The sequence below is a fragment of the Schistocerca nitens genome, chromosome 3 (assembly GCF_023898315.1).
Source record: "Schistocerca nitens isolate TAMUIC-IGC-003100 chromosome 3, iqSchNite1.1, whole genome shotgun sequence".
NCBI lineage: Eukaryota > Metazoa > Arthropoda > Insecta > Orthoptera > Acrididae > Schistocerca > Schistocerca nitens.
The window spans coordinates 179,385,699-179,413,314 of NC_064616.1; the positions used below are offsets into that span (position 1 = coordinate 179,385,699).

At 37.9% G+C, this 27,616-nt stretch overlaps 1 protein-coding gene across 1 annotated transcript in view; it reads left to right on the forward strand.

Moving 5' to 3' along the window:
- The window catches only part of LOC126249135 (uncharacterized), a 109,864-nt gene that overhangs the window by 14,738 nt on the left and 67,510 nt on the right, over positions 1-27,616 (forward strand). Inside the window, exon 3 of the mRNA XM_049950788.1 lies at positions 13,142-13,252. Coding sequence (XP_049806745.1) covers positions 13,142-13,252 — 111 coding nt within the window. The remainder of the gene's footprint in view (positions 1-13,141; positions 13,253-27,616) is intronic.

Consider the following 27,616-nt stretch of genomic DNA (forward strand, 5'->3'; position numbering starts at 1 on the left):
CTTAAGATCACCACGTATTTTCCAATTTTCTTCCTTATAGTTAATAGCTCCACATATCTCTGACAAATTTATGTAGTTCTCTTTCATAGTTACAGAATACCCTACAGGTACAGATGGAAACGTATTACCATTATGCAGTAGTACAGCCTTCAGACTTGTCTTGGAAATATCAGTAAACAAGTGCCACTCAGCAGCATTGTATGGTATGTTTAACTTTTTCATTAATTATACTACATCACTACAAACATGGCCATAATATGTCATCAGATCTTGATTACATTGCCTAAAGTGAGTAATTCTTGTTTCTTCGTGAAGTAAGTTCCATTCCTTAAGATGTGAAGATAAAATTTCTGCATGCTCCTTGGATAAGTATAAATTGTGAACTAGGTCATTCAAGTCTGCTTGTATAATTTAAATGTAATCTTTGTTCTGGAAAGTGCCCCTCTTCACTTGATTGACATTGTGCTTCCTCAGTGTTCGTAGATTCATGATCAGAATTAGGAACTCCTTCCCACACTAGTGGAGGAGTTGGAACTGGCAGGTCTTCACCGTGGGGAACAAGTCTAATTGCTGAGGGCAGGTTAGGGTACTTAATATTCTTGTCATTCTTTGATGAAAAGCCAGTTATATTAGTCAAACAGAAGAAGCAATCATCAACACGATTTTGAGGCACTCACCAGATCATTGGTATGGCAAATAAGTGCTCTGTTTTTCTTTTCAGCCATTGTGTTAGTTTAGAATTGCACCTAGTGCAAGTTATGTGAGGTGCCCAATCTTTATCCTGATCTCCCAGTTGGCATTTGAAGTATATGATACATCGTCGTCAGTAACTTAGGAATTGGTCAACTTTGTTTCCTTGTCATGAATTCACCACATATATAACAAAATGAATTGGGATGATTCATACATCCAAGTTTTGATTTCTTCATGTTGTATTTTCAATACCTACAAAACACTTTTCTGTTGAATGAACTTAGCCAGATCAGTTCCTGAAAAAGAAAAGAAAAATTCAGGGACTAGAGATAGTATAGAAGGAAGAGTAAGTAAATGTATGTGACTGGATGTTTTAAATACACAATGTAAAATACACTAATGTTATATATTACATCTAAAAAGTAGTTAACAGTAAAGATAAGAACAAAAAAGTCACTGCACTAACTTTTATCACCCTCCTTTCAAACACAAAGCACTTAAAATTATACAGTAAATTCAACTATGTTATATAACTTGCAGGTCATAACTTTTAATCCTGACATGACGGACACTTTCTAATTTCACATTTTATGTCACATTACAATATAGAATTAAGTTTTGTGTGTACTTTGTCTGTACCCAAACCACTGTTGACAAGTGTTATTAATGTATAATTCCAATAACATAAACTCCCACCCTCCTTCCTATCTGTCACTAACAGAAGGCAAACACTAAGATTGTGCAGATGCAGATAATACTTCCGATAATTAATAAATCAAATGTGTCTCCTAAAACAGTTGTATGTGATAGTCTAATTGTTTCTTTGTACTTTATCCTTTTGTATTCCTCTTCTCTCAAGGTGCATATGGACTGTGAAAGATTATACTTTATAATATTAATTTTAATTTGTCCTGAGTAAGTGACTAACCTTCTTTCTCTCTCCTTTCCACACTCCTGTGAGGACAAAACAGCCTGGTCTAGCCTCATTCGAAGACACACATACTTTGGGCTACAGATAATAACTAACATAGAACAGTTCGATATGCAGAGACTAGTTCATTCTGCAGGCTATTAGTTGAAGGTATCCTCATGCTCACCACCCAATACTATCCACTATCCATGATCTTCTGTATGATTTCAGCCACAATGTCCACTTGGTTGTCTTTCTCTGGTTCTGAATCATATTTGGAACCCTGGGAATGACATGGCTGATCACCTAGCCAGGGAAGTGACTTTACTACTGACTTTGGCAGTGAGGTACTGAGCAATGACCTGTGAATACATCTGTCACTGACAGGCTGTCATTCATATCTGTAACAAAGATTGGTAAACTACCATTGTATCTAACAAGGGAACCTCCCCATCGCTCCCCCCTCAGATTTAGTTATAAGTTGGCACAGTGGATAGGCCTTGAAAAACTGAACACAGATCAATCAAGAAAAGAGGAAGAAGTTGTGTGGAACTATGAAAAAAAATAAGCAAAATATACAAACTGAGTAGCATATGTGCAAGATAGGTAACATCAAGGACACCGCGAGATCAGGAGCGCCATGGTCCCGTGGTTAGTGTGAGCAGTTGTGGAACGAGAGGTCCGTGGTTCAAGTCCTCCCTCGAGTGAAAAGTTTAATTTCTTTATTTTCACAGTCATGATCTGTCCGTTCGTTCATTGATGTCTCTGTTCACTGTAATAAGTTTAGTGTCTGTGTTTTGCAACCACACTGCAAAACCGTGTGATTAGTAGACGAAAGGACGGGCCTCTCCAATGGGAACCGAAAACATTTGATCGCAAGGTCATAGGTCAACCGATTCCTCCACAGGAAAACACGTCTGATATATTCTATATGACACTGGTGACGGCATGTGCGTCACATGACAGGAATATGTTGTCTACCCACCTAACTTGTACACTTGGCGAATGGGTAAAAAGATTCTTCTACCTTGCCCGATTTAGATTTTCTTGTGGATGTGATCATCACTCCCAAAAAAGTGATGAAAACATAAGAGTTTGTCACATAAACTGCAACAAATGAGTGCAACAGTTTCACAGTCGCACATTTTTCCCTGTGCTCTGTCAAAACATATGTTTTTAATGTTTTCAAATTTTTCCGTGTGTAGACCGTCAAATCCTGCATATGTCCAAGCAAATCTGAACATGTCCTGGAATTTTGGAGAGCGAAGTTGATATTGTGTGTGTGTGTGTGTGTGTGTGTGTGTGTGTGTGTGTGTGTGTGTGCACCTGAACTTTGATAATTGTCTGAAAATAAAAAATTAAAATTTTCACTCTAGGAAAGACTCGAACCAAGGACCTCTTGCTCCACAGCTGCTCACGCTAACCACAGGATCACAGCGCTATTGAACTGGCACTTTCCTTAATGTTGCCTATCTTGAGCATGGACTACTCAGTTTGTATATTTTGCTTATTTTTTTCATAGTTCCACACAACTTCTTCCTGTTTTCTCGATTGATCTGTGTTCAGTTTTTCAAGGCGTATCCACTGTGCCAACGTATAACAAAATCTGAGGGGGGTGCGATGGGGAGGTTCCCTTGTAAGAAACTGTGTTTTCAAGGAGATCAGTACTGTGTTGTATTCATTCTTCCACACATCTCAGAGGGAGTCAACGATTTTCTTGGCTCTGTATTGAACACACTCCTCTGACCTGTCCTGTGTGATGAGATATACCCTACCCACCCTCCATCACACCCCTGGGCAGTTGGTGTAGCTATGGTGCCTTGTTGATAGCAGCTAGTATCTAATGGAATGTGTACATTAGTCCAACAAGTGCAGTGTCTTAAGGGTTTCTTATCCTTGATTCTGGGCACTGACAAAAGAGCAGTTGGCCATGTTTTATGTTTCATCTGAAAGAATGGGTTTTATTTTTGACAGTGATGTTTTGACTGTACCTGATCAACCTGGGGCAGGTGTGGTGTGGGTGCTTCCAGCTTCCTCCTACATGCCAAGCGTTGGGGGCTTGTCAACAGTGTCTGCCCCCATTTGCCTGCTAGTTCATTTTTCATCAATCTATTTTATCTTGTTAACCATTCTGATCTTGTAAATGCTTATGCTTCCTTACCTTTTACTTGAATCAACTTTCTGTACATTAGTCACGAGGGATGGTTTTTTTAAAACAGCAATTTATGGTTAGCTGGTAGTCAGACATCATGGGGGGGGGGGGGGGGGGGGGGTCCTCTCTCATTGTAGATGAACACTGAGGGATCCCATTGGTTCCCCGTACTTAAAGAATATCTAATTTTACATTCAACATGGAACTACCCAAACTTCAAGCATTGTTATAACTCAGGTACCTTGTTTGTGCTATCACTGCATACAATAGCAATAACAAGAAGATGGCCTTCACCATTAGGTGGAACACTACTCTTTTAGGGCCTTTTCTGTGAATGGACCACCTTATAACCTAATTTTGTTACCTTAATCTCCTCAACCAATCAATACCTTAAATAAAATGAGAAAAATCTCCTGTTTTGACCACCAGTAGTAATATCAGCCATAGTATTACACCAAACCAGTTTACACACAAAGCCACTCAGGTTTATAAACAGATGCCTTATTGATAAAGTAGACCCTTTCAAAATTGAATATAAAATATTGGCTAGTGAAATAGCTCTGTGGAAGTATTTTTAGTAGGCTCAATATAAATGAATGCAAAACGACAATATATTGAAATTTGTATTTAAACTAGTATGAACACAGTTGATAGGTAGTTCTCAGATAGTGTAACTCAAAATCCCTTTGAGCAAAATGGAAAAATTCCTGTCATAGTTGGCGTTAGAGCTGCACCTTCTTTGATTGAAGTTAGCTGATAGGTATACCTGCTTACAGGAAGTCCCTCTAACAAAGGGCTCACCTTCAGAGGACATCATGTTTCCAAGTAGAGAAGGAATTAGTATCTTTCATCAAAATATAAGAGGTATTACAGATAAAGTTAGTGAACTGCTTCTAGATGTTGACTCTGAAATTATTGAATTTAGTGAAACTAAAGTTCTAATTGTTGTTGTTGTTTATAGGTCCCATAACTTTTAACTTCAGAGCATTTCTGCTCAAGCTAGAGAGGGTTCTTGATTCACTTTGTAGGAAGTACCAGAAATTAGTTATATGTGGTGACTTCAATATAAATTTTGTATATGATAGTGCAAGAAAAAGGATGTTGGTAGATCTCCTAAATGCATATTATCTGATCCAGACAGTGTTTTTTCCAACTAGGATGCAAGGGAACAGTAGCAAAGCCATAGACACTCTTTGTCTTTAAATATGTCTGCTTGTGTCTGTATATGTGTGGATGGATATATATATATATATATATGTGTGTGTGTGTGTGTGTGTGTGTGTGTGTGTGTGTGTGTGTGTGTGTGTGTGTGTGTGTGTGTGTGTGTGTGTGTGTGTGTGTGTGTGTGGGCGCGCGCGCGCGAGTGTATACCCGTCCTTTTTTCCCCCAAAGGTAAGTCTTTCCGCTCCCGGGATTGGAATGACTCCTTACACTCTCCCTTAAAACCCACATCCTCTCGTCTTTCCCTCTCCTTCCCTCTTTCCTGATGAGGCAACAGTTTGTTGCGAAAGCTTGAATTTTGTGTGTGTGTTTGTGTTTGTTTGTGTGTGTATCGACCTGCCAGCGCTTTCGTTCGGTAAGTCACATCATTTTTGTTTTTAGATATATTTTTCCCACGTGGAATGTTTCCCTCTATTACATTTTTATTGATTCTTCATTACTAGATTGGCATTCTGTTAGTAAAAGGGTGAATGGCCTTTCAGACCATGATGCACAAATTTTAACACTAAAAGGCTTTTGTACTCACACAAATGTCACATATAATTTCATACTATGTAGGAAAGTTAATCCAACAGCAATAGACAAGATTTTTAAACCTCGTCAAGGAACAAGAGTGGCAGGATATTTATAGTGCCGAAAACATAGATGACAAATATAATGCTTTCCTTAATACATTTCTCATGCTCTTTGAGAGTTGCTTTCCATTAGAACATTCTAAATGGGGTATTAGCAGTAAAAGACATCCTAGGTGGCCGACTAATGGGATGAGGATATCATGTAGAACAAAGTGGGAATTATATCAAAAGGTTAGAAGTAATCACAATCAGTCTGCAGTAACCCATTACAGTACTGTAAGGTACTTAAAATGTTATTATGAAGGCAAAGAGTATGTGGTATGCAAAACAGAATAGCTAATTCACAGGATAAAATTAAAACCATGTCGTCAGTTGTGAAGGAAGTGTCTGGTCAGTGGCACAAGGTCAATGGTATAAAGTCAGTTCATAGTAAAAATATTTCAAATGTTGATAAATCATATATATGTACAGTATTTAACAATTATTTTCTGAGCATTGCTAGTGAATTAAATAAAAATTTAGTTTCTACAAGGAATCATATGACCCTCTTGGCAAATGCCTTTCTGAGATTGATGTCTGAAATACTCCTCTGTGATACAGACAAGGGGGAGATAGTCAATAATTGAATCATTGAAGACTAAAGACTCTCATGGATATGATGGAGTGCCTAGCAGAATATTAAAGTACTGTGCTGCACATGTTAGCCCTGTATTTAGCCATATTTGTAGTTTTTCCTTTAGGAATGGTCAGTTTCCTTAATGATTAAAGTACTCAGTAGTAAAGCTACTTTATAAAAAGGAAGAAAGGGATAATTTTAGACCTATTTCTATGCCATCAGTGTTCGCTAAAGTTACTGAAAAGGCTCTGTATGCAAGGATAATTTATCATTTTATATCATATGATTTTCTATCAAATGTACAGTTTGGCTTTAGATGTCATTTAAAAACTCTTTTCTCTGTGAGGTACTCAATGGGTTAAACAAAAGGTTTTGAACACTAGGCATATTTTTTTTATTTAACTTAGGCGTTTGATTGTGTTGATCAAAAAATATTGCTCCAGAAGTTGGACCATTACGGAATATGGGGAGTGGGATATGGTCAAGTGGGGGGGGGGGGGGGGGTGCCCCAGGGATCAGTGTTGGGACCACACATGTTCCTTGTTTATATAAATGATGTGCCCTGTAGTATTATGAGTAACTCTAAAATATTTCTGTTTGCTGATGACTCTAGCTTGTTAGTAAAGGATAGTGTGTGCAACATTGGCTCGATTTCAAATAGTGTAGTTCATGACGTAAGTTCATGGCTTTTAGAAAATAAACTAACGCTAAATCACAATAAGACCCAGTTTTATAGTTTATAACACACAATTCAACAACACCTGACTTTTTAATTTCACAGAATGGACATATGATTAGTGAAACTGGACAGTTCAAATTTCTAGGTGTTCAGATAGATAGTAAACTGTCATGCAAAGCCCACATTCAGGATCTTGTTCAAAGACTCAATGCTGCCATTTTTACTATTCGAATGGTATCTGAAGTGAATGATTGTTAGATACGAAAATTAGTCTACTTTGCTTATTTCCATTCGCTTATGTCATGTGCTATTATGTTTTGGGGTAACTCTTCCTATTCTAAAAGGATATTTTTGGCTCAGAAATTGGCAGTTTGGACAATAAGTGGTGTAAGTTCATGAACCTCTTGTCGACCCCTGTCCTCAAGTCTGGATGTTATGACAGTGGCCTCAAAAACCTTACTGTCATTTCTTGTTAACAATATTACCTTATTCCCAAGAATAAGCAGCTTTCACCCAGTTAATACTTGTCGGAATTCCTTAACTCTTGTGCAGAAAGGTGTGCAGTATACTACTGTATCCATTTTCAATAAGCTGCCACAAGAATTCAAAAATCTTAGCAGAAATTTGCATGCTTTCAAATTGACATGGAAGAGTTTCCTCATGTGTTCAAGTGTTCAAATGTGTGTGAATTCTTAAGGGACCAAACTGCAGAGGTCATCGGTCTCTAGACTTACACACTACTTAAACTAATTTATGCTAAGAATGACACACACACACACACACACACACACACACACACACACACACACACACACACACACACACACACCCATGCCCCAGGAAGGACTTCAACCTCCAGCAGGAGGGGCCATGCAATCTGTGACATGGCGTCTCAAACCATGTGACCACTCCTCACGGGTCACTTCTTCTATTCTGTCGAGGAGTTGCTTGAAAAATTAAGCTGATTATTGTTGTATTGTTGACTGTGTTTAAGTAAACTTATGGCTTGACTTTTTTTGGGCTCATAAACATTTTATTTTTATATTTTATTACTTTTATGTTGTAATTTCATGTACTGACACGTTTCATGACTCTGGAGATTTGCTCCTCAATTTGGTCCTACGGAACTTGATGTGTAAATAAAAAATAAATAAAAGCAACTTAGACATGGCACAGGGTACTGTTGATCATATGGGAACTTACCTTGCTCTACAGTTTCAACAGATGTGTCGTACATAATATAAAATAAAATTGCATCCCCCACTCTACAGTGCCTTTAAATAAACTAAAAAAAAAAAAAAATTGAGAGGTGTAAAAACTGTTTGACATAGTTATGAAAAGAGAAAAAAACGTTCAATAGTCTTTCAAAATATTGAAATGCAGCTCAAACTTCATGAACTGAGAGTGCTCAGGAAAATACTGTCTGGGACGTAGATGATATTTCTGAGATAAAACTACAGAGTTATAGAGAAATTGTTAAATCAGCCTTTTTTTTTTTTTAAATAATTTTCCCACATTGTTCATTCAGGATAATGTTGCACTGGCAGGAGCAATTCTTAAAGAACGGTGTGCATAGGCCTCATAGACTTTTGTGAGCATGACATCGAAATTACAAATAAATTACTGAAACATTCAAATGAACTTTGGAAATTAATTTGGACATATAAGAACTATAAAACGTTATTAATCAATATGGCAAGTGGTTCTGAAGTACAGCAGTTGTCTAAGATGTCAATTTGACACCCTGAGCCCTTAGACTTCCACACTACTGCTGATTATTGTAGGTGGTCAACATTTAAATGCTAGTGAAAGAAAATGAAAAGGACTAAGAAAGCCTGTCCACAGAACTCATTAGGAAAAGTATTCAGCAAAATAAAAGTACTGTTATTTGAATCACTCGATGGAGAAAACCTAGTAAACAGAGGTTGAAAATACCGCTTCAGTTGTAAATTTCTTTATTTTCACACGACCAGTTTTGGACTGTTATAAGCCCATCTTCAGGTATCATAGCTGTGCTGTGATCCCCGAGTGCCGCGTGTACCAGGTGCTGTGTGCTGCCTGTTCCGCGCTCATAGGTGGGGATCACAGCACAGCTACGATATCTGAAGATGGGGTTATAGCAGTCTGAACCCGGTCATGTGAAAATAAAGAAATTTACAACTGAAGTAGTATTTTCAACCTCTGCTATAATGCTCGGTTGCGGATGTTCTCCCAACAGGATTGTTTTTAGTAAACAGAGCAATTGCACATACACAAATGACAGCGTTGTTTTCTGGAAATTCTAGAGTGAGAATGAACTCTGACACATTTCTATATGTGTATCAGAGGTGCATAACTGTAGACAGTAGTATAAAAAAAGCATATTCAATATGCTGCTTCAAAATATAATTTTTGTGTGTCAACACTCCAATCTTAAATTTGACGTATCCTAATTAAATTAAATATATTTTAATACATTTTATTATATAAGAACTTTTCGATACATACAATCACAGATTTCCAATAATGTCAGAGTTACAGATAGGAATGCCCATGTCAGAATTATGTATTCTGAAGATACCACATTACATAAATTAAGGGAAAGGCAACCACTCACTTATAGCAGGTTGATGTGTGGAGCAGAGAAACATGCAAGTCTTGCTTTGCCCATGGGGGGGGGGGGTGCATTTGGGTGTCGCTGTGGTTGTGTGTGTGAATGTGTGTACTATGTCAAGAAGAGGTGCTAGTGCTCAAAAGCTAGAGTGAATGCTGTTTTCTGTTACAGGTTTCTGCCCTCCATGCAGTGATCTGCTATAGGTGAGTCGTTGCCTTTCCCTTATTTTATGTATTGTTCGATCTAGTAATTTCCATTATTAAGATACTTCATGGCACTTTGTGGCTGTACCATAATCTTGGGCATATTTAAATCCTGACTACCTGCATTCTGGCTAAAAATAAAGGCCTATATAACTGTTATGAGATGATCCACTATATTCTGAATTATTTTGGTTGAAACCCCTGTGCAATCATCCAGATACAGGTTTCCCATGGTCTCTGTAGCTCACTTCTGGTAAAGAACACAATAATTTCATAAACAAGACACAGCTAATTTCTTTCCCCATTGTCTAGCATGAAGTTGTGCTCCATCTGTAGTGGTACTTGTATTAATGAGACGCTAAACTTTAATAAACTTGCTGTCTTCCCAAGTTTCCTGAGAGATTCTTACCTTAACTCTCTTATTTTCTTTACTTAAAGTCCTCTTTTATAATACTAAGATCTTTACCATTAGGCAACCTGATTTTAGTAGCTTCCTTAATAGCACAGTCCTAATAATGGCAAGCAGCAGCAGCTGCTTACCTGTCTTGTATTTCATACTGTGTCTTTCCATCAAACAATGCTCCACCAACACAGATTTCTCCAGTTTAACCTAGTGTGGTGGTGATTCCACACACCTGTCCTAAACCATTCACTGTGTCCTATACAAGCATTCTCATAGTACATGCAGTAGAACCTAGATAAAAAGAAAAACAATATCAAAACTGACAAGTAGATCCAAGAGAGGGTAGTATATTTCATATGGTGTACAAATTCCATCAAATAAGATGTTTATTTTTGGAGACAAAAGTCAAAGAACACTCACTATACACTTAATGAAGTTGTTGTTGTTGTTTGGTATACTAATAATGCTGCAAATGGGATGAAATGGTACAGCTTCTTTGTAAGTTTTATGTATGCCATGTAATCTCAATGGAACAGTGACAGTACACTGAAGTTTCTTTAACATATTCTCAGTGACTGCATTTTCAGAAAGTAATGGCTTTTTGGTACATCCTCTACAACCTTTGGTAAGCTGGGTCATTAAATAAAAAACTGAATTTCATACATAATCATCACATAAAAGGAAAACTTTGGCTTTCCCTTTGTCTTCTGGTAAAATAACTAAATTTCATCTTTTCTAAAGGAATAGATTACTGTTGTTTGAGCCATGTCTGGTTTAGTGTGTGAGTAACACTCTGCCACAATCTATCTGCATGGTCAAGAGAATGGATACTGCTTTAGCTACTTAACAGTTGAATTAACTAACTGGAAGCCTTCTTAAAACAGGAGCAAAATTTGAAAAACTTTCATCAAAGCAACTACTTTAGAATTTCCAAAACCCTTGCTCATGACATTAATCATGGACAATAGATGTCTCAGGATGAAAAAGTAGTAGTTCATGTCTTGAAAGTTGTATGGGCACCATATGTATGTGCCTATGGGGTACAGTCAATTCCAAGAAACTCTGGACAGTAACAGTAAAGTTTCTGAATACAAATAAAATAAATCATTGAATGGAACATCCCGTTGTCCATAGGTAAAATTTGAGTCTACTCTCACTAGTAGATGGCTCTTATTATGATAAGTCATCCTAGTCATAATTTTAACACTATTTATAAATTTTTCATTTTTGTTTCTTTGTGGAATTCCAAAGTCTGAGAAGCAGATAAGAGTTTTAGAAAAGTTGCATGTCTTAAGACATTATGTTTGTGCCATATATATTTAACATGTATATAAATGATCAGTCTCTTCCTGAATGGATGCAAAATTTCATCTGTGATTACAATCATATTGTCACTGTTCAATGAAAAAAAATTAAGGCAGTAGAAGAGAGATTGTCAGCAGCCCTAAAAGCCCTCTTTACACACTGGGAGATACTGAGTAAAACCAAATGCACTGAAAAACCCACAGATGTTTTTCATTACAGGCGAGGATGGAAAAAAGGAGTTCAAACCTTTCCTGGGAAGGTAAAACACTGGTACACTGCACAACTCCAAAATAACTAGAGTTACATTGGTCCAAACATATTCTTTCATGAAGTACTGTCTGAACATAAAGCTTGAACTAGCTTTGTGCTACTATGCAACTGAATAGGCATGACCTGTATGGTACAGATTCCAGATATTAAGATAGTAGACGTAGCTCTCAACAATACATATCACAGCACTACAGCCTGTCAATATCCCACCCCTCTGGAGAAACAATATTGTCTACTGAAATTGGTCCTCTTGACATTTGACAAGAAGTGTTACAGAAGAATTACTTAAATGCATGCACTTTTGCTGAAGTTTGTATGTTGCTCTGAGCATCCTCCATGTTGGAAGCTCACATTATCGATATCAGATTGTCTTTATTTGATAAAACTCCAGGATGATGTCAGCTCCACATATAATGAAGAATATTCAAATGGAAACCACTATCCTGATAAATAAGGTTCTGTGTTATATTTCCACTGATTCCTAAATGATTGAGTACAGAAAGTTTGAATTATGGGACACACTTTTCCTTTCATTGTAATTCATCAGGTGACCAATAAAAACAGTGTTTAACAAGAGTAGATTTTCTGGCTTGCAGGAGAACAGTATACTGCCGGTGCTCCACCATGCACTCCTGATTTTGGCTGTAGACCCTAAGACCACTTTAACCTTGTGTTTTATTGATGCCCCATGCCTTATGTAAAAATGGTAAAATATTATGTTTTCACATATTAAGTTTTCACACATAGTTTGGCCGTTTTCAACAATTGTTTATCTGTCCAACAACCCAGCTTTGCAGCAGTCAGCTGAATAACCACAAAAGCTAATCCATACTCTCCTACCTTGCTTGAAAAATGATTGACTAGGCTGCAAGCAGTAGCATCTATCAGAGGCACTGAAGAAGTGGACCGGGTTCTGCATTTGCTCTCATTTGAGCTACCTGATCTAATAAAGATTGAGTTGGTTCCTTAGTAGTAACCCCCATGAGACTGCCTCAATCATTTTAAAGATTCTGTCTGACAACTACAATAGGGTAAACACAAGGGCAGTTAACCTTAACAACACTGTAACAACTCTTGATACAACACAACCTCTCCAACTGAGTACTAGCCATATGTACTTTTTTCACTCGCTAGTGCGAAGCATGTTACAGACAATGAGTTCAAGGGGTATTATGATCTGGTAAATTACACTGTGTACACATGACAGAATGCAAGATACATTAAACTTGTTCAGGTATGTGGGCCTTCTGAGTAGATTATCATGAGATGATGATCACTCAAATCCTACACTGACAAAGAACCTTCCACTGAATCACGTGGGCCAATTGTTTGAAACTAGTGTGCAGTGATGAAAAACACTTAGAGATTATCCCTTCAAAACAATGTATAGCTTACTTTAAAACTGTTAGTAGCACATATATCTGTGCCAAAATGTTGTCCTATAACTTTCTGTTAATGTAGCAAGGATGTAAGTATATGGGCATTTTGCTGATGTGTGTAGATTGATATAAAAATTTTCAGGTGTGGAATGCAACATCACTTAAGAAAGTCCAAGAAATGTGGTGTGCATGTGCAGCCAGTACTGGCTGTGTAATAGCAGCTCTTGAATGGCATCCAAGGGAGAACATTTTGGTGAGGTATGGTAGAAAAAAAAAATAAAAAAAAAACTACTGTAAGCTTATTGACAAAATGGAAATAAAATTATTATTATTATTTCTTTACTTTCTCAGACGTTAAGTCTGGTTAAAAATGGAAAGTGACGCGGACCTTGATCAAGCGTCGCTTCCTTTTAACTGTACGGTATGTGTTATATTGCATTTAGGAACTTTCGGGTAATTGAACATGTATCAATAATTACAGATTTCTGTAGTTGTATATATAAGTTTGGATGTAGCTGTATTGCATTGATGTACTGGTGGATATTGTGTGGTATGACTCCTGTAGCTGATAGTATAATTGGTATAATGTCAACTTTATCCTGATGCCACATGTCCTTGACTTCCTCAGCCAGTTGGATGTATTTTTCAATTTTTTCTCCTGTTTTCTTTTGTATGTTTGTTGTATTGGGTATGGATATTTCGATTAGTTGTGTTAATTTCTTCTTTTTAGGGGTGAGTATGATGTCAGGTTTGTTATGTGGTGTTTTTATCTGTTATAATGGTTCTGTTCCAGTATAATTTGTATTCATCATTCTCCAGTACATTTTGTGGTGCATACTTGTATGTGGGAACGTGTTGTTTTATAAGTTTATGTTGTAAGGCAAGCTGTTGATGTATTATTTTTGCTACATTGTCATGTCTTCTGGGGTATTCTGTATTTGCTAGTATTGTACATCCACTTGTGATGTGATCTACTGTTTCTATTTGTTGTTTGCAAAGTCTGCATTTATCTGTTGTGGTATTGGGATCTTTAATAATATGCTTGCTGTAATATCTGGTGTTTATTGTTTGATCCTGTATTGCAATCATGAATCCTTCTGTCTCACTGTATATATTGCCTTTTCTTAGCCATGTGTTGGATGAGTCTTGATCGATGTGTGGGTGTGTTGGATGATACAGGTGCTTGCCATGTAGTGTTTTCTTTTTCCAATTTACTTTCTTCATATCTGTTGATGTTATGTGATCTAAAGGGTTGTAGAAGTGGTTATGAAATTGCAGTGGTGTAGCCAATGTATTTATATGAGTGATTGCTTTGTGTATTTTGCTAGTTTCTGCTTGTTCTAGAAAGAATTTTCTTAAATTGTCTACCTGTCCATAATGTAGGTTTATTATTATTATTATTATTATTATTATTATTATTTATGAATTCTCCCAATAACGGAAGACATTAAGCAAATGACATTAAGCAAATGACAATCAACTTTTTTTCTGGTTCTTCTTGTTGCTCCAATAGATCTTCATTCTTTTTGAGAAGGCTTGCTTTCGCTCTTCTGACCACTTCGGTCTGTACTGTTTTTGTTTTGGTTGCTCTGGTAAAACTTTCCACTTCTCTACTTTGTGCTTAAAAGTATCTCTGTCTGAAATATCGGTTGCTGTTATATCCGCGTTGGTGAGGTCTTTTCTAACTTCGATCATCCAAGGTGTTGAAGCTTTAAGTGAGGTTACGTAATTTATTAGCTTTCTGGTCAAACGGTTTTCTGGTAATCTGCTAAGATGACCAAAGAATTTCAGTCGCCTTTTCTTAAAATCAATTTCTATGTTTGAAAACTTTTCTGTTGTTTTGATTGTTTGCAGTCTGTAGCCATCTTTAGTCTGTCTCGCTCCTAAAATTTTCCTAATGATTTTTCTCTCTTCTTTTTTGATGTCTTAGAGTTCTCGCTTTCTGTTCAGTACTAGTGTTTCACTTGCATAGAGGACTGTTGGTTTTATGACGGTATTGTAATGCCGAATTTTAGTTTGTCTTGACAAGGATTTCTTGTTGTAGAGGTTGTGGACTAACCAGAATGCTTTTTTGACTTTTTGTAAACGATTTTGCTGTGATACTATTTCTTGGCCTGTTGGTTCAATGTATTCTCCGAGGTACTTAAAATACGGGATTCTATTGATTTTGCCATATTTTGTTTTTAAGCTTGCAATTTCTACTTTTGAACATAGGAATTCAGTTTTTTCAAATGAGATTTGTAGCCCAACTTTCTCAGCACATTCTTTGAGTGTGTCAATATGTTTAATGGCGGTCTGCTCATCCTCCGCTAGTATTGCTAGATCATCTGCAAAAGCGAGGTATGGAATGTAAAGATTGTTTTTGGAAAAGCCAAGTGAAATTGGTTTCCAACACTCATTTTTCCGTAGTTGTTTCTCCCATTCCTCCATAACTTTGTCAAGAACGATGTTGAACAAAAGAGGAGAGAGTCCATCGCCTTGTCTCACACCTGTCTGAATGCCGAAGGGCTCCGAAATTTCTCCCATGAATTTTATTTTAGACTTCGTGTCAGTTAGTGTTTGTTTTATTAGTTCTCGTGTCTTGTAATCTAATCCCCTTTCTTCTAAAATTTGAAATAATGAGGGTCTATCTATTGAATCGTATGCTTTCTTAAAGTCTACAAATGTGCATACTAATGGCTTTTGTCTGAGAGCTCGCATTTTGACTATGGTTTTGAGGTTAAAAATTTGTTCTGGGCATGACCTGTTTGTTCTAAATCCTGCTTGGTATTCAGATAATTTTGATTCTAGTTGTTCTTGTGTTCTCTTCAGGAGACAGGCTGACAAAATTTTATAGGTGACTGGTAAAAGCGAGATCCCTCTATAGTTGTTCACATCTGATTTGTCACCCTTTTTGTGTAGTGGGTGAATTAGTGCGATCTTCCAGTCATCTGGGATTTTTTCGGTTTGCCAAATATTTTGGATAATGTGTGTGATTTCTCTGAGTGAATTTGGACCTAAATTTTTCAGGAGTTCAGCTACAATTCCATCTTCACCTGATGCTTTGTTATTTTTAAGCTTCTGGATATGTGAATAAATTTCTTCTTTTGTTGGTGGTGCTGAGTTTTCTGATACGGTTTCTGGTTGTATTTTCGGAAACCTCTCCTTAGGTTCTGGACAGTTTAAAAGCTTTGAAAAATATTTCGCTAGTTCTTCACAATTTTCCTTATTTGTTAAGGCCAGTTTACCATTTGATTTTCGGAAGCAGAGGTTCTGTGGACAGTACCCTTTAATGTGGTTTGCAAAGGTTTTATAGAAATCGTGTGTGTTGTAATTTTTAAAGTTGTCTTCTATCGATTTTAGTTGGTCATTTACATATTTCCGTTTGTTTTGCCGTAAAATCTTGGATGCTTGTTTGCGGACTTCAAGGAATTTCTTGTGGGTTTCTTCTGATTTGTTGCAATTGTAATTTTGAAACGCTTTTTTTCTCTCTTCTAGAGCGTCTTCACATTCCTGGTTCCACCATGGGTGTTTTGGTTTTTTACGTAGTGGGATTAGTTCTTTCGCTGTTTTGAGGATTTTAGTTCGAAATTTTGGCCACTCTTCTGCAGGTTGGTCTTCCCATTTTTCTGTGATCCTCGAATCTTTAATTCTGTGTAGGTCGAACTTCGGGATCACGGGTGTTCTCCTGTTACATTTCCTTTTAGGTGTGAATTTAATTTTAATTCTAGTTAAGTAATGGTCTGAATCAACATTTGCGCCTCTGCGCACTTGTACATCATGAATTTCTTTTTGGTACTCATATGATATTGCAATGTGGTCAATCTGGAATTCTCCTAGATGATGGATGGGTGATCGCCATGTTTTTTGTTTTTTGGGTTTTTTTCGTAATGAGGTTGACATAATTTTGAGATTGTTTTGTTGGCATAACTCCACAAATCGTACACCATTTTTATTTGTAAATTTGTGTGCGCGGTAGTCCCCTACTGTCTTCTTATATTTGCGGTCCTTGCCAATTTGTGCATTGAAGTCACCAAGCAAAATTTTCACATCCTCTGTTGGAATTTTTGACATCTCTGTTTCGAGTTCTTCCCAAAATCTTTCCGTTTTTTCGGGCTCTTTTTTGTTGTCCCCATTTGTTGGTGCATGTACATTGATGAAAGTGTAGTTTTTGTTTGCATGTTTAATTCTCATTGTCATAAGACGATTGTTGATGGGTTTTACATCCTTTACTGAATCTAGAACTTTTTTGTCCACAATAAAGGCCATGCCAAATAGTGCTGCTCCTTTACAAATTGTCTTGTTCGTTCCACTTTTGAAAATTCTGTAATTATTATAGTCTACTGTTTCTGAGTCCCTGAAGCGTGTTTCTTGTACGGCGAGGATTTGGATTTTCTGTTTAGTTAATTCTGTCGTGAGGTTGTGCAATTTTCCTGTTTGAATGAGCGTCTGAATGTTAAAGGTGCCAATGTAAGTATATGTTTTCTGCGGTAGTTTACCAGAGCACTCCGACTTGCTCTCTCGTATAAGTCCAAGCTCCCCAGAATCCGAATGCTCGGTTGCCACTTTGCAGTGGGTGGATTGTCCACCTGGGGTAATTTTGTCTTTACTTGTACGAGTCATGTTTGCTTGTTATTTATTTTCTAGCTTTCGCTAGTGGTTTAGAACCAGGGATTGTAAGTTCCTGGAGCATGTTTGCAGCCGCACCTCCTGGTGGACAGACGCTGACCATACTGCCGCTTGTTCCAAGTCAGACGCAGCACGGGTTTTGGTTGTCATTTGGTCCGCGGGTGGTATTTTATTATTATTATTATTATTATTATTATTATTTATTATTATAACTTCAAGAAAATTAGTAAAGGCCTAAAGCTCTTGTAAACATAGATATCTAACACTTTTGAATGTTAGACTACTAAATCAAGCATTGAAATACAGATATCTGAAGACTTCTATGATTCCAGAATGAGATTTTCATTCTGCAGCGGAGTGTGCGCTGATATGAAACTTCCTGGCAGATTAAAACTGTGTGCCCGACCGAGACTCGAACTCGGGACCTTTGCCTTTCGCGGGCAAGTGCTGTACCATCTGAGCTACCGAAGCACGACTCACGCCTGGAGTTAGTCTCGGTCGGGCACACAGTTTTAATCTGCCAGGAAGTTTCACTTCTATTATTGTTTCTAAGTTGTGCCAAAAGTAAAAAGAAGTGATAATGCAAAATAAGTAAGTAAAAATTTCAAAAATGGCTGAATATATTTCATTTTCTTGCACTGAAATTGAAACAAGATTAATATTTTTTGGGAAGTAAACACAAAATAACCCTAAATTCTACACTGAAGAACCAAGGAAACTAGTACACCTGTCTAATATTGTGTAAGGCCCCTGCAAGCATGCAGAAGTGCCACAACATGTGACATGGACTCAACTAATGTTTGAAGTAGTGCTGGAGGGAATTGTTACCATGAATCTTGTATGACTGTCCAGAAATCCGTAAGAATACAAGGTGGTGGAGATCTCTACTGAACAGCATGTTGCCGGCATCACAAATTGCTCAATAATGTTCATATCTGGGGAGTTTGGTGACCAGTGGGAATGTTTAAATTCAGAAGAGTGTTCCTGGAACCACTCTGTAGCAATTCTGGTCCTATGATTTGTCACATTGCCCTGCTGGAATTGCCCAACACCATTGGAATGTACAATGGACACGAATGGATTCAGGTGATCAGACAGGATGCTAACGTATGTGTCACCTGTCAGAATCATATCTAAACTTTCAGAGGACCCATATCACTCAAACTGCAAATGCCCCAGACCATTACAGAGTCTCCACCAACTTGGAAGTCCCCCGCTGACAAGCAGGGTCCATGGATTTGCAAGGTTGTCTCCATACCCGTGCACATCCATCTGCTCGATTCAGTTTGAAATAAGACTTGTCTGTCCAGGTAACATGTTTCCAATCATCAACAGTCCAATGTCAGTGTTGACAGGCCCAGGCAAGGCATAAAGCTTTGTGTTGTGCAGTCATCAAGGGCACACGAGTGGACCTTCAGCTCTGAAAGCCAGTATCGGTGATGTTTCATTGAATGGTTCACACACTGACGCTTGTTGATGGCTCAGCATTGAAATCTGCAGGAATTTGTGGAAGGGTTGTACTTCTGTCATGTTGCATGATTCTTGTCAGTCATCATCATTGGTCCTGTTCTTGCAGGGTCTTTTTCCGGCTGCCTCAATATCGGATTTGAAGTTTTACCACATTTCTGATATTCACGGTACACTCGTGAAATGGCTGTTTTTGAAAATCCCCACTTTATCACTCCGTCCAAGATGCTGTCTCCCATTGCTCATACGCTGTCTGTAACATCACATTCAAACTCTCTTAAATCTTGATAACCTGCCATTATAGCAGCAGTAACTGATCTAACAACTGCACCAGACACTTGTTGTCTTATATAGGCATTACTGACCACTGCCTGTTTAGATGTCTCTGTATTTGAATGCACATGCCCATACCAGTTTCTTTGGCATTTCAGTGCACAACAAGTACTGTTTTTGAGTATTATGCAGCAAAAAGCTTCTCAGTGATTTGATAAAGGTTTTGAAACTAAAAGCCTAAAGACACGTTTATGTCCTCTTTGAACACAGTAGCTGTTTAGTTTTGTCAGTTTCTAGCATCAGTCAAGCAAGTATCATTAAACAAAACAAAACAGTTTTCATGTATCAAACTTAAGAGTGGGCCTCGCTGAAGAGGGTTCATCTAATTTCAAATACAACTTTCTGTATCATGACAATCTGTATTACAAGAAACTGCAGCAGAATTAATTTAACTTATTGTCACATAACAAAGAATTTATTTGAATGCAGTTTTACACTCGTGCAACGTAACTATTGTCGCATCTCTCTGACACCTTGGCAGTGAATATTATCAGTAGAGATTAGTACTGTCAGGTGAAACTTTTTCATATCCCAGTCCCTGAGTAGATTGAAATTAGATAAGAGTTTGGACTTTTCTGCATCAATTAGCATATTAGTAAAATTCTTCTAGCAGTTGCAATGATCTCTTGTTTTCTGTGACATAGTTGTTGGTTTTTTAGGTACTTCAGATGGTCTACCAAAGACCTGTCTTTATCTAGACATAACACAGCTGCTTACTTCTGGATATTCCATTATAAATTAAAACATAGACCGCAACTGGCTGTTGCGCAAAATTCAATTCCATCACACCTAAAGACCACCAAAGTTCTAGAGCAAACTGAAGGAATACCTAATACAAAAGTCATTCTATTCAGTTAGTGAATTTTTTAGTGCATAGGAGCAAGTTTTTACTATACAACTGAGTTAACCATTCAATGTAAGCATAAATGTAAACTATTTGTTGCTGTAGTGTTATATTGTTGCTCAAATACACTACTGGCCATTAAAATTGCTACACCAAGAAGAAATGCAGATGATAAACGGGTATTCATTGGACAAATATATTATACTACAACTGACACGTGATTAAATTTTCAAGCAATTTGGGTGCATAGATCCTGAGAAATCAGTACCCAGAACAACCACCTCTGGCCGTAATAATGGCCTTGATACGCCTGGGCATTGAGTCAAACAGAGCTTGGATGGAGTGTACAGGTACAGCCGCCCATGCAGCCTCAACACGATACCACAGTTCATCAAGAGTAGTGACTGGCGTATTGTGACGAGCCAGTTGCTCAGCCACCATTGACCAGACGTTTTCAATTGGTGAGAGATCTGGAGAATGTGCTGGCCAGGGCAGCAGTCGAAAATTTTCTGTATCCAGAAAGGCCCATACAGGACCTGCAACATGCAGTCGTGCATTATCCTGCCGAAATGTAGGGTTTCGCAGGGATCGAATGAAGGGTAGATCCACGGGTCATAACACATCTGAAACATAACATCTACTGTTCAAAGTGCCGTCAATGCGAACAAGAGGTGACAGAGACGTGTAACCGATGGCACCCCATATTATCACGCCGGGTGATATGTCAATATGGCGATGACGAATACACACTTCCAATGTGCATTCACCGCGATATCACAAAACACGGATGCGACCATCATGATGCTGTAAACAGAACCTGGATTCATTCGAAAAAATCACGTTTTGCCATTCGTGCACCCAGGTTTGTCGTTGAGTACACCGTCGCAGGTGCTCCTGTCTGTGATGCAGTGTCAAGGGTAACCACAGCCATGGTCTCCAAGCTGATAGTCCATGCTTCTGCAAACAACATCAAACTGTTCGTGCAGGTGGTTGTTGTCTTGCAAACGTCCCAATCTGCTGACTCGGGGATCAAAACGTGGCTGCACGATCCATTACAGCCATGCGGATAAGATGCCTGTCATCTCGACTGCTAGTGATACAAAGCCGTTGGGATTCAGCACAGCATTCCGTATTACCCTCCTGGACCCACCGATTCCATATTCTTCTAACAGTCATTGGATCTCGACCAAAGCGACCAGCAATGTCGCGATACGATAAACCGCAATCGCGATAGGCTACAATCTTACCTTTATCAAAGTTGGAAACATGATGGTATGCATTTCTGCTCCTTACACGAGGCATCACAACAACGTTTCATCAGGCAACTGCTGTTTTTGTATGATAAATCGGTTGGAACCTTTCATCATGTCAGCACATTGTAGGTGTCGTCACCGGCGCCAACCTTGTGTGGATGCTCTGAAAAGCTAATCATTTGCATATCACAGCATCTTCTTCCTGTCAGTTAAATTTCGTGTCTGTAGCACATCATCTTCATGGCGTAGCAATTTTAATGGCCAGTAGTGTACTTTGATATTGTTAATTTGAATGTGTACACATAAGTGTTAATTCTGATGTGTGTAATACATTTTTATTCCTTCTAGTGTTCCATGTTGTTACTATCAGTGTTGTTATGAATTAACCATATTGTGCGCTGCTGTATTGTTAACATTGTAAAAATAGTGATGTATTCCATATCTTTGCAACTCCATTGCTATCAGGATCAATGGAACTCACAATAAAATAAAATAAAATAAAATAAAATAAAGGAAAGAAACTAACCTCAGGTCTGCTCTGTGTTAGAAGAAATCGTTAAACTTTGATAGTACAAAATAAAAATCAATGATGACATTGCATTTAACAGTGTCACAATGACACTTTCTTAAAACCAAACAGAAAAATCAATACCGATCAGAAATTCATATCTTGTAGGATTTAACTCCCCCCATCCGTGTTTTGGATGGACTTGACCCATTTTCTCAGTGTAGACCATATTTGTATCTGGCTATAACTCTGAGACTGAACCTATTACATTCAGCTAACTTGACACAACTGAAATTATGTCTGATGAACTACATGATGCCAGTAATACATTTTCATCAAATTTGGACTTGACCCCTTTCTTTCCATGTAATCTTCATTTTCATGGTGGACCAAGAGTAGCACTGTTAAAATGTTTTGATTGTACAGAAACTGCCACATTTTCCAGAATAGTATGTTAGACAAACCATAAAATTCAGTTGTAGGTAGCTGTTCTCTAAATGCAACAAATAGTTGAAGTTAATGTCAAACTTGAAAGTGCTATAAAACTACATTCTTAATCTAGTTTATGCTTGTCAAGTATCACATGAATAATGTGTTTTCTAGAATCTATAAAATTTATTGTGATATTGTAGTGGTTGAAAGAAAATTACTACATAATGAACATTTGAGGCATTACTGAATCAGTAAATAAATGGCTACCAGTACTATAGTCATTTGTGGATTAATTTCTGCAGGAAACTTCAAGGTTGTGTTTGTTTAATGTTCTAGAAATATCTGTATGTTCTTACTCCAAGTACATATTAAAGTGTATTTCATACAAGTATATTCCTGAAACAGACTTAGTGAAGACAATTACTTTTTATCAGTCTTAAAAGTTGTATGATGGTAAACTGCTATAGTATACAAGTTGACTTAATTCTGCTTTCTTCCAGTGGATGCTCAAAAGGAATTATTGAAGTATGTACCGTACCAGGGGTCTCAATTACTCTCTCATTTCTCAGCCACATGCTGCCTAGTATTAACACGATGAACTTTTCACCTGATGGTAATAGGATTGCTATTTCAAGCTTCAGTGGAAGATTAAAAATTTCAAGATGGCCTCATGATAATGATGTTCTAGAGATTCCAAACATATCTACATGTCGGGTAATGTAAAAAAAGTCTAATATTAAATATAAGATTTTTTTCAATTGAACTGTAACACCACTACCTGTGACACATTCAAAACACTACTCACATAAAGAATTTCTTTTAGAATTATAAAATATTTGAGAACATAAAATACTTAAATTTGAAAATACATAGATTTATTTATTTATTTAGCATATGGCATTACACATGAACAGCGACTAGCAATTTTGGATTACATAGTTTTACAAAATTTTACAAAAATATATTAATTTCATAATTTGAAAAATAAGCCTATAAATTAATATCTAATTTGTCAATCCATTCAAGGGCTGCCTCTGTCACTTCAAAGAAATCTGCAAAGTTCCCATGTTAGGCTCTTCTATTACAGCTTGTTACAATGTGATGGATTGTCTGGTGTTAATTTCCTCAGCCACACTGAGAAGATGAGGTGGCCTGTGTGGATCTGATTGTTTTCCAGTCACGTCACATTAGTTCCATACTGGCTGGTCTTGTGTCAGGGCTTTGGAGGGTCTGATGTTCCTCATGGGCAATAGTGTTCCACATTTCTGTCCACTTTGTGTTGTTACTGAAAGTAGCTGCCTGTAGTGATTCTGGCAGGACAGATGGCTGCCTAGATTTTAATCAGTTCATTCAGAGTGCAGGAACATCATAGTGCATTGTAAGCTCAGGGATTTTAAGTAATTTTTGGTATTCCTTGAGGAGGGCATTCTGTCTTTGGAGGTCTGGTGGTGCAATGTTGCTTAGAGGTGGTCACCAGCACCAGTATGGAGGAGATGATTTGATGCAGCCTGTTATTGTCCTCATTGCTGCATTTAGCGCCATGTCAATTTTTCTCACATGTGTGCTATTGAGCCACACTGTAGCACAGTATTTGGCAACAGAACAGACCAGCCCTAAGGCAGCGCATCACAATGTCCTAGCTCACCCCCCCCATGAGGTACCACCCAGCATCTGTATGATGTTATTGCGTGATCTCAGATTTGCTGTGGTGTTTTCTATGTGCTTCCTGTAAGAGAGGGTTCTATCAAGAGTCACTCCTAGATATTTTGGAGTGTCTTGGTGATGATGGACCTGACCATTAAAAGTGACATTCAACTTTGCATTAGCCATTCTTTTGTTAAGATGAAAGCAGCTGACTTCCGTCTTTATTGGATTTGGTATCAGTCTCCAGTTTTCAAGTATTCATCTATTGTGCTTAGATCTGGCGATAAGATCTCCTCACCAGCTTCAGAAATTACAGATTACTACTTACAATAGCAATATTTAAATAAGTTTTATCACAAACTGTAACAACAATAAATTCTCAGCTCTTGTAGTGCTAAACAATTTAATGTTGATGAGAGCCAGGCCCACAGCCTGTATGTAATTATTGGATGTAGTTATTCCACTTATGGCTGTTGAAAATATTTTTGCAATAAATTGTTAACTTAACTTTGATGGAAAATACAGACAGCAATTTATGTATATGCACTGATGAACAACTGAATTAGATGCACCAACCTAGTAACATGTAGCACCCCACTTGATCCTGATAATGTTGATAATACACTGACAGAAACTGTTCAGAAACTCATGACTGGCAAAAATAGTTTGTGATTAAGATGGACTTGATCTCTTGAAAGATACGCACCTTGAAACATATCTATGATCAAGGTACATATGTAACAAAGATGACTACAGAACTCCAATGATTACAAAACGAGCAGAAATTATTACATGCTCAGCATAATCTCAAGCAATGAAAATATTGTGACAAAAGTTTATTTACATAACAGATCAAGCTCTAGAAAAATAATTAAAAATATGTACCTCCTTAACTTCTAAATGGAATAATGACTGATGTTGTACTGTCACATTGTATGATCTTCTCAAAATCTCACGAATTCTTTGCATTTGTTAAGTCTGTCAGTGGCACAAAAACTGGAATAGAGGCACTTGGTAAGATGAGAATTGGAACACCCTATAAACATGAAATCTGAAGTTCAGTCTCTTAAACTTGCAGGTCCTACATTTGTAGCCTCTTGATTATAACACAGCATAAAGTTATGTAAGGAATCTGATTAGTTCCCAGCTTCTTACTCCTTACTCCTTACTTCTCACTTCTTAAGGATTTCAAGTGACAAATCAGCATAAAGTTACGCACATTCAGATGATTTGAAGAGGATACATGTCATCATATTCATTAATGTATGCTATCAAACAATTATTATTCCCAGGAAGTGGATAATAGGAGGGGGAGAGGGGACGTGTGAAGTCTTAAAGACTACACAACCCCCACCCCCCTTTGGCGCAGTGGTTAGCACACTGGACTCGCATTCGGGAGGACGACGGTTCAATCCCGTCTCCGGCCATCCTGATTTAGGTTTTCCGCGATTTCCCTAAATCGCTTCAGGCGAATGCCGGGATGGTTCCTTTGAAAGGGCACGGCCGATTTCCTTCCCCATCCTTCCCTCACCCGAGCTTGCGCTCCGTCTCTAATGACCTCGTTGTCGACGGGACGTTAAACACTAATCTCCTCCCTCCTCCTCTCCACCCCCTTTACTTCACCATCCACCGTTATTTTACAGTAGCAGTGACACAACTGCAGCAAAACATGTTGACATATTATATGAGTGAAAGTTGATTTAATGAAGACGTTTATTGAGCTAATTTCATATTTCTCATCCACTTAATAAATGTGCTACAGGTTAAAGAGGATTTCAGAATAATTTTTCTCCCTTCCTGTAAACATACTGAATGATGTAAGAAAAGCAGCCTGTGGGTGATACGGGTAAGGAGGTGATTTTGCCCACATTATTCAATTTGTTGCACAAGTCACAATGTGAAAATTAACTTTAAGCATTTGTTTCCTAGTTTGGGCACCAACAGAGCTGTGCTATTCATAGGTTACTTGCCTTTTTGCCAGTATGTCCTGCGAGTGGGCTTTCAAGATATTCTTTTAAAACTTGTTCTAATCGTAGTTCAGGCACAACTATGTGGCTTCCTTTAACAGAAATCTTGCTCAGTATCCCATTAACTACTTTGAATTTAGGATCATTTTTCCATGACTGACACTGCATGTCAGCTTCTTGCACATTTATTAGTTCCTCTCCCTAGTTGATTGTGAAATGTATTCTGACCTTCATACTATGTCCATATGCACTGCTGTGTAACTTCCTGTGTTGGTGGATTACCTTTAGCTGAAACTCACTCAACCACAAAGACATTCTAGTTAATTTACTACTGGGATCTCTCAGGTTGAGTAGCCATTCAACGCAGAGTGATCCATCACTACAGTGAATTCTTGGCCCTCTAAAAAAAGCTTTGCTTTTAGTTTATGCCATAGACAAGTGCATATAACTTCTTTTCTGTTGTTGAATAGTTGCACTTAACCTTGTTCAAGAGATGAAAAGCAAGTGAAATTAGATGCTCTTCTCCATTAACTTCCTGCAAAAGAAACATGCTGAAAGTGAAATGGCTAGCATCAGTTGCTAGGATGAAGGGTTTTGAGAAATCTGGATAAGCCACTATGGCAGCTGTTGTCAAAGCTATTTTCAGAGCTTCCATTTCTTGTGAACATTTGGAATTCCAATTAAAAACTGCTCCTTTTTTCAGTATTGTCACTATATCAGCATACCCCTGAATGTATCATCAGTATAAATTCACAGGGAATGTTGCTGGCACACCCCAAAGACTGAAAGGAAGATGGTTACACTTGTACGCACTCTAGGCATAATGAATGATGATTTCACATAATAGTCTGGATGTACAGTCATTTTATTGTACCTGCTGGTTAGTTCACAAACAGAGAGGATTTTGCATGCGTCAAGATAATCCAAAGTGTGTACAAGATCCAGTAATGGACGAACATCTGGTAACATTGCAGCATTCAGCTTCCGGTAATCAGCACAAAATCTGTATGTCTATTCTCCAATAGGTGATTTCTTCTTCAAAATTATGATGGGTGGTGATGAGAATGGATCTGATGTTACTCTAGGTTCAATGACCCTCAGCTTCCAGTTGGTCTTTAATAATATCATTACCCAGTGAGGTGGTGCAGTGGTTAGCACACTGGACTCGCATTTGGGAGGACGATGGTTCAATCCCGTCTCCAGCCATCCTGATTTAGGTTTTCCGTGATTTCCCTAAATCGTTTCAGGCGAATGCTGGGATGGTTCCTTTGAAAGGGCACGGCCAATTTCCTTCCCCATCCTTCCCTAACCCGAGCATGCGCTCAGTCTCTAATGACCTCGTTGTCAACGGGACGTTAAACAACACTAACCTAACCTAACCTAACCTAACCTAACCTTAATAATATCATTGAGGAGCGATGGGTTCTGCTGTTCCTGTGTGTAACCCATGTTAAACTAATAGAATTGCTGCAAGATTATCCCAATTACAAGAAAAGATCAGTGTAGCTCAGTAGCACTGGTGAAATTATTTCCTGATCCTCTGGCAATAAGTGGTTTGGTT